Here is a 22,299-nt window from a genome sequence, read left to right as displayed (position 1 = left end):
TGGTTATCTATTTCATATATAGTAGTGTGTATATGTTAACCCCAAACTCCTAACTTATCCTTCCCCCACCCCTTTCCCCTTTGGTAACCGTAAGTTTGTTTTGTAAATAAGTTCACTTGTATCATTTTTTTAGATTCCACATATAAGTGATATATGAAATTTGTTGATTATTTTATATATAGTACTAAGATACATTTATTCTTAATATCTGAAATTATTTTTATTACCATTTTCTTATTTTTACTCAATACTTAAATATATTTCCGACGTTACAGCAATTTCACCCTAAACTCTGCATCTTGTTTTCTGATGAATCCTATCAGGAACTCCACCGGAAACGGTGTGGGGTCATTAGCAAGCATCTGTGCCCCTTGGAGCAGCGGGCTGGACCCAGCTGTGCACCCAGGGAGGCTGCCCCTCCATGCTTACCGCGGAGCGTCTCATGCAGTAAAAGAGAGAAAAAAGGAAACAGAGAACACAAGTGTTCCTGACCTGTTTATTAGTCATGCCTTTTTTCTTCCAAAGAAAATAGTTCCATTGAACCCTTGGTGGATTCAGGGGCAGAAGCAGGACAATCAACTGGTGTCCCTTTGAAGTGTGGCTGCAGGGCATCCCCCGCTTTCCCAGCTCAGCTGTGGAAGCAGAGAGGAAACTTCAAAGGCGGACTTGCTGTTGATCCTGCTGGTGGAGGCGTGACTCCCATCAGCAGGCTTTAGAGAAGAAATGAGGAGGAATCTTCCTCTCTCACTTGCCAGAGTTCCACGCTCACCAAATGACCTGTCAGGTTTCAGTCGTGACTGTCTCTGTCTAGTGGATGCAAATAAAAAACCATCACAGTCCATTTCGTTGTGACTGATATTTATTTAGGTACACCGTACAAATCAGCTGAGATAGCCAGTTTTCGTAATTCGTCCAGATTTGTGCCACACATCAGGGACAGCAGGTAAACCGCTCCCGCTCCTGATTACATGAGAGCAAAGCAAAGTTTAAGAAGATCGTCCCCTTGCTGCTCTGCTATCCCCAGGCCATAAAAGTAACTGTTTACAATCCTTCAGTCCGAGTATTCATTCTACATACAGGCGGTGCGTTCAAACTCATCTGTGAGTTAAGAAAGAATTATTCCATTTGGTCAACAATTCACCTTGTACTATATATATATATATTTGAAAGATTTAAATTTTAAAAGTAAATGCAATTTCCCTGAAATGATTTTATTTGGTCTAAACCTTTTAAGATTTATATTCTTTACTTCATAATTATAAAGGAAAAGGCAATAACGCTTGAAATATTAACTCTAACTCTTAAAATTATAGTTTTGATTCAAAAACAAATTTATGGACAGTTGAACTTCCCTGCCACTATCTCCAACCGGCTTTTATTTAAATAAATATGAAAAATTGGGCGAAAACATTTCAATGTACAGTACAAAAATGGTACAAGATAGGGTCTGCAGGGAAGCTTATTAAGCTAAAAAAGCCTAAGAAACCATAGTTACATTAAAGACTGATGGTCACATGACCCAAAAGCAAGCCGCTGACACCAGTCAGAGGTGCCCATGTATGCCGCAGTGTAGCCCCAGCATGGCTGAAAGAAGACTCTTCTGGTGGAAGAAACTCCTGGGAATACAATTAAGGGGAACAAACTCCAGTCACAGAAAACTTCTACAATTAACAGGGGGGTGCGTATCACAATTTCACAACGCAGAAAAGACAGTTTACTGTGCAAATTCTGAAGTAGCAAAGACGGTTAATTCGGTTAGAGGTAGCAACAGCCGTAAGAACACACATTAGTCCGTTATCCATATTATATTTATCCCAGAACACAGTCGAAGAGGAAGTTATTCCAATGATTAGATTTTTATTTTTTAAGTTGGCAAAAAAGTTCCAAAGTGGCATCAGCTCCAGACTCTTGCTTCCAAAGATGTGTTTTTATTTCCTGATTGTATCCTGAAGGGATCAAAGTCTTCACAAGGTAAAGTCACCGTCTCTGGTGATAGTCTATCTTCCTAGGTACGTGCAGACTCTCTGTGTTCAGGCCTTTTGAGGAATTTCTAATTTGTGGAACAAATGATTTGGAGATGAGGTTTCAAAAAGTGAAACAAAACACCAAAAACTTGGGGAAAAGTCACAAATAAAATGATTGTATGAAGACAGAAGTTTTAAAAAAATGCTGCTCGTGATTTAGCAGCGTGAGGAGACTGCACTCTTGAACAACAATCATTTCTGCGGCTCATTTTCTGAGATTTCATTCCAATGAGAGCTGTACGCTGTCAGCTTGGCTCTGTGGCTGCTGATAATCATACTTTCTGGCTATTGAAAAACAAACAAAACAATAAGCAAGAAAAAAGGACATACAATTAAAATCGCAAAATAATGATGAGCTCACATCATTAAATCACAGTCAAGTCATGATTCTCAGTAAAGAATTAGCTTAGAATTAAACAATTTTATTCATTAGAGGAAATTTATTATACTTCATGATCCTCTAATCTCTCAGCAGTGCTGATATCCATTTTCGGATGTTTATTATTATTGTTTTGTACATCAGGATTATTCAGAGCATTGAAATATAGGGTAAACACTAATTAAGCTACTAAACTTAAATTAACATTTTGTAATGTCCTTCTTTCTTATTCCTCATCTCCACCTCAAGATAAGTTAATAATAATGCTTTTGTCCACATCGTAAGGAATTTGACTATATTTTAAATGACAAGCCTAAGAAATTTACTGAATATTGTCATTAATATAAACTAGAAGAAAAAACAGACTTGCAGTTCTGTGTTCTTTTTGTGCTTCTGAGAAATATCTATTGAAGGTCTTAACCTGAAACTAGAGAGTGTGCAGGGCTAAAGTCTTTGCAAATGTCATTCACTGCTTGGTTTTCAAACTTTCAGTCTCTTCATTAAGTTTTTACCAGCCAAGGAAGAAATACTATTTGTTTATATACTCAGGGTGGATCCAGATTATTGTGGCCGAAAGCTTTACAATTTTGGGAGTCCTCTTTAAGGAAAAGAATTTTGTTTGCTATTTTCTCTTGAACCTCCAGACTAAGTCAGGACTAGATATGCCATCAGCACTAAGAATGATGCAATGTGATGGGACTCTTTATTTTTATTTCTTTATTTTTAAAATAAATAAATAAATAAATAAATTTATTTATTTATTTATTTATTTATGGCTGCATTGGGTCTTCGTTTTGTTGGGTCTTAGTTGCTGGGCGCGGGCTTCCTCTAGTTGCGGCAAGCAGGGGCTACTCTTTGTTGCGATGCGTGGCCTTTTCACTGCGGTGGCTTCTCTTGTTGCAGAGCTTGGGCTCTAGGCACGCACCTTCAGAAGTTGTGGCACGCAGGCTCAGTAGTTGTGGCTCACGGGCTCTAGAGCGCAGGCTCAGTAGTTGTGGCTACTAGTTGTGGTCACGGGCTTAGCTGCTCTGCGGCATGTGGGATCTTCCCGGACCAGGGCGCAAACCCGTGTCCCCTGCACTGGCAGGCGGATTCTTAACCACTGTGTCACGAGGGAAGGCCCTGCGATGGGACTCTTTAAATGTGCAAATACTATTTACAAGAACAATGGCTTCCAGAGATGTCCACATCCTAATCCCCATAATCTGTGAATATGTTACCTTCTGCGGCAGAAGGGACTTTAAAGATGTGTTTAAGGTAAGGACCTTGCGAAGGGGGATTACCCTGGATTATCTGGCCCAACCTGATCACAGGGGCCCTGAAAATCAGAGAACCTTTCCTGGCAGAGTTCAGAGAGAGAAGGAGCTATAAAAATGGAAGAATGATCAGAAAGATGCCGTGCTACTGGCTTTGAGGATGGGGGAATGAAGCCACAAAGCAAGCAACATGGGTGGTTTCTAGAAGCTGGAAAAAGCAAAGAAACAGCTTCTCCTTTAGAGCCTCCAGAAAGAAACAGAACTCTGCCGACACCTTGATTTTAGCCAGTGAATCTGCTGTAGGACTTTTAATCTCTAATTGTAAGATCTGTGTTGTGTTAAGCCACTGAATCTGTTGGTAATACAGCAGCAACAGGAAACTAACATGCCTTATAAACACAGGTGTTCTCATAAATTTCATTTTATGCCATTCTCATCAAAGAAGAAAAACAGCTGTACACTGGCTTTATAATTGTATATGCTATACTACTGAATATTTTTTGATAGCATCTAACTTCTGATTTTTGTTTGTTTGTTTTTTGTATTTGGCTGTGCCGCCAGGCATGTGGGATCTTAGTTCCCTGACCAGGGATCGAACCTGGGCCTCTGCAGTGAAAGCACCGAATCCTAACCACTAGGCCACCAGGGAACTCCCACAAACTTCTGCTTTGACTAGGCATCAATGAAAACCTAACTCTTTATTTATAATTTTCTATACAGAGCTTCTGGTTCCCTGTTTTTGTTTTTTAAATACTTAAATTTTCTTAAGGAAATTTTTTTTTGAGGTGAAATAGAAAAACATACAACTTGCCACGTCAACCGTTTTTACGTGTACAGTTCAGGGACATTAACTGCATTCACACTGCTGTGCTGCCACCACCAGCACCCTTCTTTTGATCACCCCACACTGACCTCTGTCCTCGTGACACAGTAACTCCCCACTCCTTCCTCTCCCACTCCTGGTGACGATTCTGCTTTCTGTCTCTGTGAATTTGCTACACAGAAGAGAAATCACACAATATTTGTTCTTTTGTGACTGGCTTCTTTCACTTCACAATAAAAATAATTACGAAGCATAATGTCTTCAAGGTGCATCCGTGTTGTAGTATGTGTCAGAATTTCCTTCCTCTTGGGACTTCCCTGGTGGCGCAGTGGTTAAGAATCCGCCTGCCAATGCAGGGGACATGGGTTCGAGCTCTGGTCCGGGAAGATCCCACATGCCGTGGAGCAACTAAGCCCGTGCGCCACAACTACTGAGCCTGTGCTCTAGAGCCCGCGAGCCACAACTACTGAGCCCATGTGCTGCAACTACTGAGCCCGTGCTCCACAACGAGAAGCCACTGCAATGAGAAGCCCGTGCACCGCAACGAAGAGTAGCCCCCGCTCACTGCAACTAGAGAAAGGCTGCGTGCAGCAAAGAAGACTCAATGCAGCCAAAAAAAAAAAAAAAAAAAAGAATTTCCTTCCTCTTAAAGGCTGAATAACATCCTATGCACGTATAGACCACATTCTGTGGATCCATCAGTCAAGGACACTTGGGTTGTTTCCATCTTTTGGCTACTGTGAATAATGCTGCTCTGTTACATTCAGTTTTACTTCTTATTCTTAACTAGTAACACATGAATGCAAAAGGGACAACAGAGGAAACAGGGAAGGTGTACCTTCCTGCCACCTGATTAGTCCTGCAGCTCCTTTCCCCAAAGGAACTGCTGTTACTACTTCTCAGGATAAAATTTATGCTGAAGAAGTTTCTAGAGGTTCTACTTGTGTAAAAAATATATATATGGTTTTTCTACTTTTCACCTGAAATTCCACTCCACCCGAGACATATACCAGTAACATCTTGCTGATCACTCTTATTTTTTTTTTAAATTAATTTATTTATTTTTGCTGTGTTGGGTCTTCGTTTCTGTGCGAGGGCTTTCTCTAGTTGCGGCGAGCGGGGGCCACTCTTCATCGCGGTGCGCGGGCCTCTCACTATCGCGGCCTCTGTTGTTGCGGAGAACAGGCTCCAGACGCGCAGGCTCAGTAGTTGTGGCTCACGGGCCTAGTTGCTCCGCGGCATGTGGGATCTTCCCGGACCAGGGCTCGAACCCGTGTTCCCTGCATTGGCAGGCAGATTCTCAACCACTGCGCCACCAGGGAAGCCCTGATCACTCTTTCTTGCTTCTTTTAATGTGTGCGCGCAAACACACAGACATCTTTCTTTTAAAAATATCCAGTCTTTTCCCTCGAGTCCCACAGTGTTCCCATCAAGGTAGTGAATGTTAATAATCTGATGTGTATCTTTCCAAGCCTTCCTCCAGGCTTGTGTAATTATACAGAACATTTTTAGAAACAACCCAATCAAAAAATGGGCAGATGATCTAAATAGACATTTCTCCAAAGAAGACATACAGGCACGTGAAAAGATGCTCAACATTGTTATTTATTAGAGAAATGCAAATCAAAACTACAATGAGGTATCACCTCACACCGGTCAGAATGGCCATCATCAAAAAGTCTATAAATAATAAATGCTGGAGAGGGTGTGGAGAAAAGGGAACCCTCCTACACTGTTGGTATATATATATATATATATACACACAATGAACTATTACTCAGTCATAAGAAAGAATGAAATAATGCCATTTGCAGCAACATGGATGGACCTAGAGATCATTGTACGTACTTCATTGTAAGTGAAGTAAGTCAAAAAGAGAAAGACAAATATCATATGCTATCACTTACATGTGGAATCTAAAAAAAAAAAAGACACAAATGAACTTACTTACAAAACAGAAATAGACCCACAGACATAGAGGACAGACTTGTGGCTGCCAAAGGGGAAAGGAGTTGGGGAGGAATGAATTGGGAGGTTGGGATTAACATATGCGTACTACTGTATATAAAGTGGATCATCAAGGAGGACCTACTGTATAGCACGGGGAACCATACTCAATATTTTGTGGTGACCTATAGGGAAAAGAATCTGAAAAAGTATATATATATATATATATAGCTGAATCACTGTGCTGTATATCTGAAACTAATACAACATTGTAAATCAACTATACTTCAGTAAAAAAAAAAATTCTATAGAACATTTTTATTACACGTAGATAGGGATGTTTTGGTCATTTGATTTTAAAGGAGCAGTACCCTAGCATATATATAATTACATCTTGCCTTTTCTCATTTAATGATACACCATGGAAACCACACCTCATTTTTTTAAATGGTAGCATCAAAGGCTGTGGCTTGGATGTACAATTCATCCTGGCTCCTTGCCCTTTAACCTTTGTTTCTTCTCCACCGCTTACTCACAGAGTTTAGTACCACAGGACATGTTAATAACCTCTGGCCTGGAAGCCGTTCCTATACTGCTATGGCTGCAGCACATAGTAATTTAATCGTAATAGAAGTGACTGCAAACTCTATAAACACAAAATTTCAAACCCAAACTAAAGTAGGTTCAACTCAACGTCCCCTCAGCCAGATCCCCAAAATGCTCTTGGCCACCTCGACGCCACTGCACACGAGGGAAGTGCAAAGGAGGGAAATTAGAGAAGGATGAGACAGCGGCCTCACCGATTGTTAAGGCATCTAATTTCTGCCAAATTTTCAAAACGTGAAACACGTTGCTAGGGCTCTTCTCAGGGTCTTGGAAGGGCCCCAAATGAGTGAAGTGTCCTGAAACACTAACTTCATGCGAACCGGGTTTGCTGATCCTGTGTTGAGCATCTAAAAAAGGCCCTACGTTTTCATTACCAGCTATTTCTTTCTTAAAATTAAAAAAAAATTTTTTAAATTGAAGTATAGTTGATTTACAATGTTGTGTTAGTTTCTGGTGTACAGCAAAGTGATTCAGATATACATACATATATTCTTTTCCATATTCTTTTCCATTATGGTTTATTACAGGATATTGAATATAGTTCCCTGTGTCATTATCAGCTATTTCTGACAACCTTTGCCAACGAGACTCAACCCCAAAGAGTCTATTTTAAATATGCTTACGTATGTAATAAAGCACAGAATATACTTACAAATGGAGTACACTTCCAGTTGCTGTCTTAAACGAATTTTGCTTATTGTGTCATAAAAGTTGGGCTCTGACAGAGTGTCTGTTGGAGGTGGCACACTGAATATCCTCATAATTTTCCTTTTATTTCTAAAACACAAAACCAATGCAGAAAAGAGATTTGTATTCATAGCTGTAGGACTGTAACATTCACACGACCGTAGTAACCAGAAGCTGCATTAAAAGGACGTTAAGTGGCCATGAGTCCATCTTCTATTTTGTCCCCGTGAGATGCTTCTTGGGCTCACGTATTCCTTCTTTCACTAGAAGTATGAAGCTGTACGTGTACAGTCACAGGGTTATAAGAAAGAAAAGGCAGTAGCTGAACACCCCCACTTCATACAACAAAGTGTCTCCCCTCAATCCCCGCAAAAGAGCCCTGTTGTACGGAAAAATGCTCAGACAAAAAAAGTATGATTTTTTTTTTTCCCTCCCTCTCATGTCATGCAAATAAAGCTAAGTTATTGCGGGCAGAGAATAAACAGAATGTGAGCAGACCTTAATTTTGAAAAACAATGAATAAACGATTTCTTAAATAGAGTAGCATGGCCTTAGTGGGGTCATCTAGTTAAAATTAACAACAGCCTGTCTCTGCCTTTAAAACAGTGGGGTGGGGAGGAGACGGTGGCTATTTTTAGGGGAAGGCTGTTACCTGCCAGTGGCTCCCCCATGCTCTGTGGAGGCCTCCTCTCGCCTCCTGCCCCCCACCCCCCCAAGGGTCCAGGCGGACAGTGGGCCAGCGGCTCAGGGGTCTCAGGGTCGGGAAGTGTGAGCCTGCAGGTCCCGTGGCAAGTGTGGGTCTGAACTGTTCCCCGGGCCGAGCATCAATTATTCTTGGTTGACTAATTATCCTGAACTGTCTAATGCCTTTGACCTTGGTAGAGGACGCCACGAAGCACCTGGCTACGGGCAGGAGCAGCTCAATCCAACTACTGCTGTTTTTCCTCTTCAAAGCACGCCCCTCACCGTGCAATCTTTTTAACTTGTACTTGAAGGAAAGGAGCCAGGGAGCGTGGAAAAGAACAGTTGAATTACGCTACAGCATCTGGAATCACAGCAAGAAATATTTATTGAGGATTTACACCATGTGGCACATCAGGGACACAAAGGTTAAATAGAAGTCCTCGTTCTCAGGGGACTGAGTTTTGGGGGATGGACAGACAAGTAATTGGATCATACCAATATTATGCACAAGAAACAGAAGGGAGGGCTTGAAATGTGCGAAGACAGAATTGCTGAACACATAGGAGTTAGAGTTTGTGCGTTTCAGGGACATTGGCCCCAAATACGTGCTCATCCAAGGGTGACAGTGAAGCTGGCTGAATGAGAAAACTGAGCTGTACCAGAAATGATAGAATAGGAGTATAGAGCAGCTGGTCTGGGTGCCAAGAGCTGCACTTAAATCCCCATCTCTCAGAGCAACTGGGTTTTCCAAGCCAAATCCTGGTGTCCAGTATGTGAGGGCTGACCCGACTAGACAGTGATTTCATAGCAGGAACAAAAATGCTGATGAAATTATTTTTGTGCATTTAACTTAGATAAAACAAACAAGCCTGCAAAACTTATAAATGCCCGGGTTCTTATCAACCCTGAGAATCTAAAGCCTTTACCTCTTCACATACATGAAGAGCCCAAAGCTGACAAGGATCACTACCAGGTACACGTTGGTGGCTTCATTCCAGGCCTCGTGAACGCTGTAATCGATGGAGCCCTCGTCACCCATCACTCCGTAACCGCCAGGCATGGGACTGTAAGGCAGCAAAGAGGGCAGGGTTTCTTTCAGTTAGTGATGGTGTGACGGCTGGACAAGGGCTGGCAAACAGAGGGCCTGCTGGCCAGCTCCAGCCCCCTGCCTGTCTTTGTATGGCCCAGGAGCCAAGAATGGTTTTACATTTCTACACGGATACATTTTAAACAGAGCATCTTCCATTTTTGCCTCACAGCCCTCAAAGCCTAAAATGTTTACCATCTGGCCCGTTAAGAAAATGTTGGCCAACCGTGGTCTAGATCACTAAGGCATGGAACACATTTTCGCCTATTTCTGACTTTGAAACACCACAGCTCCTACATAAAGGTTCAAACTCGGGATTAAAAAATCATATTTTTAAAAGGATATGGGTTGAAATGTCACTGCACGGTTTCCAAACTGTAACTATCACCCAGACGAAAGCAACTGAATGCTTAAAACAGAGGTCCACACAACTGGCTGGGATGCTAAGAGAGAAGGACAGCGTTAGACTCATGACAGCAGTCTGGATGAGATGCGCCAGCCAGGACAGCGCTCTTCCACAGGCCCCTGACACACCTGGAAAACGAAAATGTCTGCAGCTTTATCTAGTTTTGGCCTCCTGGCCCACTGTGGAAGCTAAGGGATAAAAAGTTACTTTTTGCTATTTACACAGCTGTGACTTCTATTCAAGGAAATGCATTCTTTGGACATTCCCATAGAAAATGAATGGTAACAGCAAGTGTATCAAGTAGCAAGGGACAGCTACTGGTTTCTTATTTGCATTTGGGAAGTTCATTGAATTTTTCCTTAAAGACAAAGTTCTGCTCTTGTAAGTCTAAGTAAAATGACCTAATATGTGAAAGAAATTCAGAAGTGTTGTTTTAGATACTCTATCAAAAGGAGAAAAACTGAACAAATGACAGGTGATAACTGTACTGTAGTTTCTACTAAGATAGCCATTTTCTAATACGAAGAAAAAAAGTATCTGGAATGTCCATGAAATTGTTTTGCAATTTTTTCTAGACAACCTACAACAGTGAAGGCATTGCAGAAATTCATCCACTGAAATATCTTGCAATCTGTCCTGTGAGCCTCCAAAATGTTCTTTTTTTTTTTTAAAAGGAGAGTGATGGTCTCTTTCTTTTTGTTAAATATTTATTTATTTATTTGGTTGCACTGGGTCTTACTTGCAGTAGGTGGGCTCCTTAGTTGCCTCTCCAGGGCTCCTTAGTTGCGGCTCGCTGGCTCCTTAGCTGTGGCATGCGAACTCTTAGTTGCAGCATGCATGTGGGATCTAGTTCTCTGACCAGGGATTGAACCCAGGCCCCCTGCACTGGGAGCGCGGAGTCTTATCCACTGTGCCACCAGGGAAGTCCCCAAAATGTTCTTTAGTGTAGATTTGGCTCAGTAAGTTAATAAGTGTATATTAAGGGCAGAGTCTGTTTTCTTTCTTACAGTTTGCCTCTGCATAAAATGAATGAAATTTCCTTGGGGTCTGCTCCCAGGCCAGGTGGCATGTTGGTCCCGTTCTGACACATTAAGTCTCTGTCAGACGTTTGCGGACAGACTGTATTAAAGTGAGTATCGTGAATGGCCATTTAACTTAAATTCTAGACACTGAGGGCAAGAGTCATTCCTCTGAAACATCTATTGGTGTCTGATGAGCATAAAGACTGGTCTTTTAAAAATTAGCCAGAGAATAATAAAAACAGAACTTAAAACTTTATAGATGCAAGATCTAAATATTATTAAATCATTAAACATACCCAATTCCTAGATATTAAAGATTGGCTATGGATTTTTTTTTTTAAGAGAGTGGGAGGCGCAGGGGGATTTGGCATTATTCAGAGTTTCAATTCTTATTCCTTAAAATTGAACTCCAGAGTTTCTCTGGATGTAACATTATTCATAGTAAGTAATCAGCCTACCTTAGGAATGGAAATTTTTGGAATATCAGAGACTATAATTGTCTTTACGATTTAGGGAATCTAGAATTTTTTTCTAGATTTTCGTTGGTGCCAAAACATAAAATAACGATGACTGTTTTCGGCCATAAGAGATGACTTCAGAGGTCTGATTTGAGGTGCTGCGGAAGGGCCGGCACGGCCATGCAGTGACGGTGGCAGGTTTCAGGATTGGGCGTTACTAACAAATTGGAGAAGAAAAGGGGAGCAGACTTAACAATGGCTACTGAAACATTTTGCAGGTGCCCTTTATCTGACACACTATGCAAGTGTTTCCTACCTGTTTCCTAACACCTGACTGGATCTGAGCCAGGTGAATTTCTTGCTTCAGTGTTCCACAAAATTCTGTTCATGTGCCACTCAATAAATGGTGCATTCCTACAGAGCTGTCTTCCTCCTCCCACAAATATGCCAGTTTTTCATTATACTTAGAGAAGGATTCTGAAATTCTGCTGACCAAGAATGGTGAAATCTTACTGTGAATTATACAACTTGATTGGTACGCAATGACACTACTGTTCTGGGGACACGCACTTGAGTTATTTTTAGTAGTATAGTTGTGAAAGACTTGCACCGAGGGTAGGCCTTTGCTGCCTGGTCCTCCATCATGACCAATGGCATGCCTTTGTAAGACTGCCAGGAATAAGGAATGGTCCTGTACAAAGTCACAGTACAGACCATGGCTCCCATGTGGCTTGAACTATGACCGGTGCCCTCCCAGCTCGCCACAGTCTAACCAAGTGTACACACGCACACCTGCTGAGCGGCTACTGCACACCTCACAGCCTCCCTCTAAGTCTAAAGCACCCAGGGGCGTTACAGTGGTTCGTTCCTGGCAAGTTAATGGATGTTTCAGCAAGACCACCATGTGCTTGGATTGTCATTCAGGGCTTTTCTGAGAAAACTGCACCCTTTTCACATATTTTTCCTGTAAATTAGTGCTTGAACTATTTCAGTAAGGAGTTGCTAGGATGAGCTGAACATAACTATCCAGAGATAAAGTTGGCAAAATGTGACAACTGGGGCTTGATTTCAGTTTGACAAACTTTTAAGTAGAGAACTAGTACTCTTCCTGGGATCAAGCGGCTGTATCATTAAGTTTTAAAATTTTTTCCGTATTTGGGGTTCCCGATGCCATGTTTAGGTGGTTCGGTTTTGAGGATCACTTGTCATCATGTCTTAAATGTTATCCATTTCGTCTCCCACTTAGAGCTTTGCTATTTTGAAACAAGTTCAGATTGGAGTCACTCATACAGGTCTACGAGCTCCTTACAACACAACCCATCGCATCAATATGGTTTTCCCTCAGTCCTCTGAAACGCTAAAGGCTTGGGTTGCTGAAGCGGGAGGGTACAAGGTCACAGGGCTTCAACCAGCAAGACGAAGGCAATTAACATCTGAGGGGCCTGTGCTGGGCAGTCCACATATGCATTTCATTGTCACCATCACCCTGCTGGGAGGCACGAAAGCTCCACCTGGCAGACGACGCGGGGTGGGGGGCTGGGTACACAACTCGCCCAAAACCACCCAGGCTAGCGAGTCGCACGCTGGACTCCCAAACGTGGGCGCTTCCGGCCCTGCCCACACTCGTGAGACCTGCCAGTCCCGGAAAGAGGAGCAGTCTAGCGGGCAGACAATGTAACCCCCACCCCGGCAGGCGGCGGGGGCCGGAGCCGCCAGGGCTCGGCCTCCGCGGGCTGCGCGCGGTGCGATCCTGAAGCACGCCCGCTCCACCCCCCATCCCCCCCATCTCCCCCATCTCCCCCATCCCCCCATCCCGGGTGCCCTGCGCTGCGCAGGCGGCGGCTTCCGCCTTTCGATCCGCGATTCTGGAGCTGCGGGCCTCACTGTTCCCTCCGGCCTGGGGCGCGGCGGCAGAGGAGCTGGGACGGCCAGGCGCGGGGCTGGGGGCGCCCTCGGGCTCCCTCCCCTCCCTCTCACCCTCCCCGCGCATGGAGGGGCGGGGCGGGGCGGGGCCACTCACGCCGCTCGCTCTGCAGGCGGCACGCGGCCCGGCTGCTCCGCTCGGCGCTCTTTCCCCCGCAGTCGCGGCCGGACGCGCGGAGCCGGTTACCGCACGGACCGGACGACCTCTACTTCGTCATTTCCTGCCGGCCCGGCGGCTTCCGGATGGAACGAGGAGCCAGGTCTTTCCCCCCACCCCGCCCCCCTGCCCCCCTGCCCCCCTCTCAGTGTGCGAACCGGAGGGACGCCGCGACGGCCCCGGTGCCGCCCCCCGGGCGCGTGAGTGCAGCCCGGCTCCCTTCTCCGGCCTCGCGGCGCGGCGCTGGCCCCGCCCCCGGCCCCTCCCCGCGACCCCGGGCGGCGACCCCGGCGGTGGGTCCGGCCGCCCCCGCCTGGAGTCCACGTGGGTCTGGCCGCGCCGTGTCCGAGCGCGCGGGGAGAGGGGACGGGTCCTCCCGAGAGCGCGAGCAGCTTCCAGTCCCACCTCGGCGCGCCCGGGCGCCGTCTCGGCGTGGGAGGTGGGAGTGTGCATTGGCCTCGGGTCGAGATTAAGCTGGAAACGCGAAGATTTTCCTTTTTCGTAATGAGGGCATAGGGTTATTTTTAATATTTGCTTAGGAAAGCACGTGCTCTCACTGGCTTTGCATTTTCCCTGTCATAATAAATGATGCGTGGCCGAGGCTATTGAAGTGTTCTAAAAACTGGATGTGCCCAGGATGCTGTAGTCTTGCCAGTTTAAGTGACTTTTGGATATTTAAAATTTTTGTGTGTAAGGACTTGCAAAATTCTAGCATGAGACAGGTAATGAATTTATGGAGGATTTCAGCATGAGTATTGAAGTAATCAGATTTCAGTGGTTGGCGCAGCCTTGCAAATAAATGGCCACTTGTCCCCGTGCTTGAGGTCTTAACTATTCATTTTGAGCAAGTTCTCTAGCATCAGCTGACTGCTGATTATAATTCATACTAGACCATGTAGAGGTTGTATCCTTAATTGATAAGCAGAGATTCGAGGTAACATTTAACATCCTACTCCTTAGCCAGCTTTCTCTGCTTCTTTGTGGATCATTCTGTTAAAATTAAACTCACCTCTGTCTGGATGAAGAGCATTGCTTGGTACATAACATAAAAGCTTTATTTCTAGTAGTAACACATATTAGTTTATATATATTATATATACATAATCATGTGCATAACTTTATAACTGTTTAGTATGATTACAGAGTTGGAAAATTAGGAACGATAATAATGTGCAATGTTGAGTACTGATTGCTTGCCAGGCCTTTGCCAAATGGTCTACATGCTTTATCTCATTTAATCTTCCGGATAACTTTTTGCATAAACATAGGTTGCTTAGAAATACTCGAGTACACGAGTTTGATTTGATCGTGTCCAAATGTGGAATATGTACATTAATTGCTTCTGTTTCTGTTTTTTGTAAAATAAGGGTGTGGGCAATATAAAATGACTCATAGAGTAATTTAATGTGTTTTTCAAGTTGGAAGAAGGCTTTACATTTGCACAGAACTGCAATTAGTCCCTTTATTGGGGTATCCCTTTATTGGGGTATCCCTTTATTGGGGTATTCAATAGTTTCCAAAGCCCTGTGTCTCTTCTTTATCAGAGTTCCCATTACATGTCATTGTCACCCAATGAACAGGCTATGCTTGGATGTTGGAAAAAAGTAAATGTTGGGAAAGCCTTAATGGTCCCTTCTGAAAGGTGCCCTTTTTCCATATATAGTTTCTAAGCAACGTTCCTAATTAAGGGTTAACGAATGACAGTCAAACAGGAACGTGATTTTCCAGTACCAAACCAAGGAAATAAAAAACTGGGTTGGCTATTACTTTGTTGATGAGTCTAACTTTCATGGGTATGTAAATGTTGAGAATGTTAAGTAATCTACATTGTAGGGGTTCTACCTTACTTTTCAGTTTGCCTTTACATGTCTTAAACGTATTTGAGTCCAGTACTTTGTGCATGAAGAAGTTAAGTTTTTGACTGGATTTAATTGAGTAGTTTTGACTTCCTTAATCAAGAAGTTTATTCTGTGTTTCCAAAGCTACAATGTAATAATTTGTGTAGGCGTAACAATGATGACAATGATGGTGGGATCCAGCAGTTTGCATCTTGGGAGAGTAGGATCAGGTGAGAGGCCTGCAGAGGATGAGCGAAGCGCTTGGAAATGTGTCATATTTGTGATAAGAGCGTATTGAACTTAACGCATCTTCAGATAGTGGTCCGTCATCGGAGAAGAAAGGAGTGAGAATGCTTTGCCAGTCGGTATTTATAAGAGGGTTCCTTTCCCTGAAGGCGTTCTCTTCTGGGAGGAGATGAGTGGACGGATGTAGGAAGAAAAAGATGCATGTGTTAATACTTCCACCCATCGTGACTAACTGATTCCTGCCAACACATGCATCTTCAGGCACTTTTCTAGTAGATATTTGATATCTGTGGGCAGCCACTAGTAGAAGAAGAAGGGAAAAGGGCGGGAGGAGACAAAGCACAGGGCTTTAATGAATAGGCTTTCATTTGGGCAAAATTGAGCGGCTGGGCCTCCACAGCCTCTATTACGAAAACTGTTCCAGTAATACTGACTGTGTGTGTCTGTAAATCTCTTATATGTTAGTTGTATCCAGAATATGGAGAATATCTCTTTAATGTGCTTCATAAACAATGGAAGATATTTAGAATACAGTACATGAAAAGTTATTAATTTCTGTATGTTTGCCATTGTTGGAAGCCGGAGTGACTGTAATGCCAGCATTGGCTCCTGTTCACGAGACATTTAAGGGATGTTGTGTTTCATCGGGTTGGAGGACAGGCCCTTCTTCCTTACTTCAGAACTTGGCTCTCACGTGGAGTGAGTGCCCTTTTAGGTCCCGGGGTGCAGGGGCCGTTTCTGGGTCCCTCGTGGCTGTATTCCAAGAGCCAAGGACAGAGGCCGGCCTACGGAAGGTGTGCGGTAAATATTTGTGGAATGAGCAGATACCCTGGAATCCTCTCTCTGTTCCCACCTGTCGTGGAAATCCAAATCCCCTCTAGGGGCAGGGCCACTGCAGGCTTGCCCTCTCCAGAGTCCCAGCTCACAGTGAGTCCTTTGAACGGTAGCTGTCTAAACCACATACTTTGGCATTTACTCTTTTATGGCTTTATATTGTTGCATGAGCGTTTCCTGTGTTTTGTTTCCCCACCCAAAATACAGGCTACTCGAGGGCAGGGAATACATGTTTACACAGGTCTGTGTTTGAGAACTTCCTTGTTCATCCAGTATAATAATTTGTACCGAGTAGGTTTATTTGTACCTATTGAGTGAATATTAGGTGCCATGGGCGGAACATCAGAAATATTGAAACTGTGGTCCCAGTCCTCGCGTAGGTAGTATTTTAGTTGGGCAAACATCGTGTACACACGTGGAACAATACGAGAATTTGGAGTTACATAAAGCAAATAATGATAGCTAACATTGATGTAGCGCTTAAAACGTGCTTTTACATGTAAATGTATTCGACTCTCACAACAGTCCTTTGACGTAGGTACAGATATAATCCCATTTTTCACATGAGAAAAGTGAGGCACAGGGAGGTAATTAAGTCACCTGCCCGAGACCACAATGTGAGTAGTAGGCAGGGAGGTGGGATATGAACCCAGGCAGCCTGGCTCTTGAATCAGTGTGGGTTCTCTGGGGAGTTTTACTTTATCAAAGACAGAAAAGAGAGCTAAAAGTTGACCCTAGTTTCTCAGCTGTAAAGGAAGCTCTTTAAAAATTTCAAGGTAGCATACATGGTGGCAGTGACTCTGAGCTGCAGAAACAGTGCTGGATTTTCCCGGCAGAAGAGGTTGATAATGAAAGGGTTGAGGGGACTGTATTTTGAAATGACTGAAGGCAAGAGGAGAAAAACCAAATTTTGAACCTCAAAGCTGAGGGGGACTAGGACCCTTGGTAGGTGTTGAATTCTAGGGCAGTGATTCACCAGGACAAAGGGCAGTGACTGCTTAAGATACTAATTCAGTGTCAAATAACTCATGTGAAAGAGCTCTTCTTTTTTCAACACTTTTAAACCCCTAGTGAATGCAATTTACCAGGATGGGAGCATTACTGAAGGCTTCCGGTGCCCACCTGTCCGTTTGCCTTGTCCTTTTGTGAAATCTTGACCCACTTTTTCAGCTTGTCTTGGACAGTAGAGCACACTCTTGGGGCTCGGAGGCCTCTTCCAACCAAGCAATATTTCTTTGGTGGAAAAAAACTTAACGGCACTGTTGGTTTGGTGACAAACCTGGAGTGAGGTCACTTTGAAGCCATGTGGACTTGGATGAGGGCCTGCAAACAAAATCCAGCAAGATGAAGGGAAGTGGTATACTCTGAAAGTCCAGTTTTGTGTCCCTTTAGTCAGGAGCTGACAATATTATTTTGGGGGTGTTGGGCACCAACAGAGCCCATTGAATCCACATGACTCGGCCGATAGGGGAGCACACACGTCACCATACCCGCTGTCCAGGAATCAGAGGAGGAGGTGCCCTGGGGTGAAGCCTGGGCCACAGCCCCGGTTAGCAGCTCTGCAGGTACGGTGTTCTGCGTGACATGTCGCTTCTGCTGGGGAGGGGGGTGTGACCTTTGTCTTGGGGGCAGCTTTATAATTTGAGTAAGAAATGGCATGTTGCTGCTATCATTTTAACATCAGCTCGTATTTTGGGATGGCCTGTCAGAGCAGCAGCTTATGACTGTGAATATCGTCCTGCGGTTGTGTTCTATGTAAATATCCAAGGATATAGTTGGGACAATTTGGGCTAAAAATAATCTCCATTGAAGTGTTTAACCAATTGGCACGTTAGCCTTAATCTTAGTTTTGGCGTCTTCTCTGAAAGGGGGATTTTTAGGGAAGGAGAAAATGACACAGTGATTCGTTTGTCTTAAACCTATCAGGCTGGAGTAATGGCATCCCTACTGCCCTGTTTTATGACTCCTAGGGCTGTAGAGCTGCATCCTGAACGTTGACCTAGTGTGGTGGTTCTTTAAGTATGAGTGTAGACAGAATGACCCAGGGTTCGTTATACAGTAACAGGAACAGATGCCTTAGCCTAATCCCAGAGGTTAGAGCTCTTTAGAGCTGGAGCTGGGCAGGCATCTGTATTTTAAGCCATCCTCAGGTGATCCTAGTACCCATCTCCCCGTGTAAGAAGAACCAGCCCTGTATTTTATAGATGAGAAAATCAGGGCAAAGTCAAATGGCTTGCCTACAGCTGGTTCAGTGGTGTCAAGATTTTATCACCAGATAGTATGCAATTTCAGAATTTTATGGGTAGAATAAATTTTCCAGGTCATCAGTTCTGTAGCACACTTTATAGCTCAGTATAAATCATGCTTGTTCATACCATTTCCAAATAAGATATGAACGCAGAGAAATAGCGTTTTCTTAAAGCCCATCTTCTATCCTGGCCATGGTAAACATCAAAACGTCAGTCACCAGAATTTCTTTACAATTTTAATGGATATTTTTTGTTAATTTCAGGAACAGTCAATTTTTTGCAGTATTTTTTATTGTATAACCTGTGATGCCCTATAAAAATTTTTTTGAAAATAGATTTAAAGTTGAAGTGAAGGATTGAAATTTTTTATCTGAGTTACTTATTTTTCAGTCTTAGCGAAAATGTAACACTGTGTGAGAATTTTCACTACTTTATTAGAGTCTTTTTGTTTTTAAAATCTGATTGATTTTTAGCTTTTTTTTTTTTTTCAAGGCATCTTACCTTGGAAACAGCACAGCTTGGCTTCCGTGTCATCGCTGAGTTCAGAGAATCCTAGTTTCACCGTGTCCTCAGTAGAGACCAGAGAACCAGGTTTGTTCCTTTAAGAAGTGTCCCAGTGCCTTGGAATTCAGCAGCTGTTTCCAGAAGTAAATAATCACGTCAGATGCCTGTGAATGGACTGTGTGGCCGAGTGACCCGTCGCGATATTCATGGAAGAATGGTTTAAAAAAACAAAACAAAACTGAAGAAAAGGCAAATTTCAAGAATCGGCCCAATGCCATTTAGGATTTTTGAGCAGCTGAAAGAAGATAGTTCTGCAAATATGAGCAACAAGACTCTAGCATATTTCTTTACATGTTTCTTATGTTGTCTTTGTTAACCCATTGCTTTTGTGTATAATATTTGAGTTATTTTTCCCCTGCTGCTAAAGCTGGTAATCTGCGTACGATCAGAGTTTCAATCTGTGTGGATAGAGAAATAGTAGATACAATAGGAGAAATGGGAGCTTATAACAGGATGTTGGCCCTCAGAAATTGACTTTCACTGAAGAATTCCTCAAGGTGCGGGATGTTGAGAAACTGCTTCTTCTCAGTGATTGTTCAAAGCTTTGCGGCTTTAGGTTCATCTTCCTTTATCTTCCTCTGAGCCTCTGTGTGTGCCTGCTTTTTTTCTTGCACAGTTTTTTGGACCGAAAATCAGATGACTATATTTTTTCAGCTTAAAAATAAAGAGTTATACGAATTACAGCTTCATAAATAGACCTTTGGTACGGTAGCTCTTCTACCCTTGGTTATTTCCTAGGATTAAGAGTAGAATAATTTCCCTTCTTTTTCAGAATGGCTCTTCCTTATTGTTTTTATGTTCTTGTTAAGTGTTTTGTTTTCTCTGTTGTTTCTAGATGGAAATGAAGGATGATCTCTGTGTTCTATTTTCAGTTATGTAGGAGTCCAGAATAAGGTGGGTCGTAGAAATTTATAGGAAATTTGCATCTTTTCACTGTTATTGTTTTAACCTTCTGTTAAGCTTCCATCAGACTTTTTTTTTTTTTTTTTAGCAGTATTGATGTAAGTGTCATCTTCTTACTCTGCCCTTTCTTTTTTAGGGCAGTAGTAAGAAGCAGGGATTTCTCCAAATTCTGATAAGCACAGAGAGAAAAAGTGAGAGAGAGAAAGCTTTTGTGATTAGTAAATGAAGCAGTTGGTCACTAAGGTCATTGATGTGTATGTGTCAGTGTGAAAATTAGTTTGTGGAACAATAAATGCTGGAGAGGGTGTGGAGAAAAGGGAACCCTCTTGCACTGTTGGTGGGAATGTAAATTGATACACCCACTATGGAGAACAGTATGGAGGTTCCTTAAAAAACTAAAAATAGAACTACCATATGACCCAGCAATCCCACTACTGGGCATATACCCTGAGAAAACCATAATTCAAAAAGAGTGATGTACCACAATGTTCATTGCAGCTCTATTTACAATAGCCAGGACATGGAAGCAACCTAAGTGTCCATCAACAGATGAATGGATAAAGAAGATGTGGTACATATACACAATGGAATATTACTCAGCCATAAAAGAAATGAAATTGAGTTATTTGTAGTGAGGTGGATGGACGTAAAGTCTGTCCTACAGAGTGAAGTAAGTCAGAAAGAGAAGAACAAATACCGTATGCTAACACATATATATGGAATCTAAAAAAAAGAAGGTTATGAAGAACCTAGGGGCAGGACAGGAATAAAGACGCAGACGTAGAGAATGGACTTGAGGACACGGGGAGAGGGAAGGGTAAGCTGGGACGAAGTGAGAGAGTGGCATGGACATATATACACTACCAAATGTAAAATAGATAGTGGGAAGCAGCTGCATAGCACAGGGAGATCAGCTCAGTGCTTTGTGACCACCTAGAGGGGTGGGATAGGGAGGGTGGGAGGGAGACGCAAGAGGGAGGGGATATGGGGATATATGTATATGTATAGCTGATTCACTTTGTTATAAAGCAGAAACTAACACACCATTGTAAAGCAATTATACTCCAATAAAGATGTTAAAAAATAATAATAATACAGGAGGGAGGAAATAGGTATGGATGAAACAAGTTGACAGAAAAAAAAAAGAAAATTAGTTTGTGGGTTAGAGCTAAGATGGTTAACTGACATAAGTAAATTTTATTGTTTTCAGCTCTTCTTACTTTTGCTACTAAGTCAGTTGACCTCATCAATACTTTTCTCCTCTGGAGATTGTGGAAACCATTGTTCTCAATCAAGTTTTACCCAGCAGAGAGAAACAAACAAAAGAACAGGCTTAAAAATTTAATTTAATATAGTGAAATTCCAGAAACCATTTGTCTTTTTTTAAATATTTCCTTTCCCAGAGGTTTCTTTTACTTTATCCTTTTTTTTGCCTTTCTACCCTACCTATTTATCACCTGGTCTCACTTTTACATTTTTCCTCATTTGTCCAGAATTTCTTGTTTGGTGTCTTTGCATTTTGCCTCCTTCCTTCCTTTTTCTATGACTCAGTCTCCCATTGAAAATGCTGTCTGTTCCTTGGGCACGCCTCCTTCCTCGCCGGCCCCGCCGTTCTTTCTTGTCCCCTCTTGTAATTCAGTTCCTGTCCTCTCGCCCCTGCCTGGTTCCTCCTCGCCTCTGCTCACTTCTGTCACCTCGCGTCGGTGACGACCTCTCCTCCACCACCTCCGTCTGCTTCTGTCTGTAGAGCTCACTGATCTGTCATGGCTTTCATGGAGCTCTGATTCCTGCTCAGCCCTACATTTATGCTGTTTTCTTCCTGTACCTTTTGTGCATTTGCTCCGTGAGCTCTTTTTCTATTTTCCTTGTCCCTGGGTGGCAGGTATTTCTAGACGGATTTGTTGTCTGTATTTGCGTAGAACACAGGTCCTTGCTGTGTATTTCCTGGGTAGCCAGGATGAATCAATTATTATTCACTTTTCGTGGAACATTGAGCTTCCTGTGTTTTCTGCTTCGAAGAATTAGACTGGTATTCTAGAAGACTAATATTACTTTAAAGAGAGGAGAGTCATATGATTTTAACATATGATTTTAACATTTTTAACTCTTTATGCAAGAGTTCATGCCATTTCACTTCACTGCCTTGTCTTGAAAAATTAAAGAAGACAGACGTCCAAAGCAGGTTTGGGGGTAGGGGTGGATGGAG

At 42.9% G+C, this 22,299-nt stretch overlaps 2 protein-coding genes across 9 annotated transcripts in view; one reads left to right on the top strand and one right to left on the bottom strand.

Moving 5' to 3' along the window:
- Nucleotides 1-841: 841 nt before the first annotated feature.
- Nucleotides 842-13,564, bottom strand: LOC133081168 (small integral membrane protein 19-like). 3 transcript variants are annotated; one of them, XM_061177222.1, is made up of 5 exons: nt 13,400-13,564; nt 9,333-9,470; nt 7,688-7,812; nt 4,572-4,654; nt 842-2,309 (listed from the first exon to the last, which is right to left on the bottom strand). In XM_061177222.1, the coding sequence occupies exons 2-5, from the start codon at nt 9,464-9,466 to the stop codon at nt 2,217-2,219; spliced, it is 435 nt and encodes a 144-aa protein (XP_061033205.1). In that variant the 5' UTR covers nt 9,467-9,470; nt 13,400-13,564; the 3' UTR covers nt 842-2,216. The 3 variants fall into 3 exon arrangements, with proteins under 3 accessions (XP_061033205.1, XP_061033206.1, XP_061033207.1); XM_061177223.1 differs by having other exon boundaries at nt 842-2,305; nt 13,400-13,563; XM_061177224.1 differs by lacking the exon at nt 4,572-4,654 and having other exon boundaries at nt 13,400-13,563.
- The window catches only part of SLC20A2 (solute carrier family 20 member 2), a 105,067-nt gene continuing 96,077 nt past the window's right edge, over nt 13,310-22,299 (top strand). Inside the window, exons 1-4 of one of the 6 annotated variants that reach the window (XM_061177218.1) lie at nt 13,310-13,562; nt 17,846-17,942; nt 19,119-19,217; nt 20,026-20,084. The gene's annotated coding sequence lies outside the window, so the exon portion shown is untranslated. Of the gene's footprint in view, nt 13,563-16,316; nt 16,338-17,448; nt 17,943-19,118; nt 19,218-20,025; nt 20,085-22,299 lie in introns of those variants that run through there. The other 5 variants (XM_061177217.1, XM_061177215.1, XM_061177216.1 and 2 more) reach the window with 5 other exon arrangements.

Source organism: Eubalaena glacialis, chromosome 20 (assembly GCF_028564815.1).
Source record: "Eubalaena glacialis isolate mEubGla1 chromosome 20, mEubGla1.1.hap2.+ XY, whole genome shotgun sequence".
NCBI classification, from domain to species: domain Eukaryota; kingdom Metazoa; phylum Chordata; class Mammalia; order Artiodactyla; family Balaenidae; genus Eubalaena; species Eubalaena glacialis.
This window is presented reverse-complemented; position numbering and strand designations above follow the sequence as displayed.

Coding starts and splice junctions, on each gene's coding strand:
- LOC133081168 (XM_061177222.1), bottom strand. CDS start 9,466: ATGCCTGGCGGTTACGGAGTGATGGGTGACGAGGGCTCCATCGATTAC. Junction 7,813..9,332: donor CTCTTCATGTATGTGAAGAG/GTAAAGGCTTTA, acceptor TTTGTGTTTTAG/AAATAAAAGGAAAATTATGA. Junction 4,655..7,687: donor ACTGGAAGTGTACTCCATTT/GTAAGTATATTC, acceptor TCTTCTGTGTAG/CAAATTCACAGAGACAGAAA.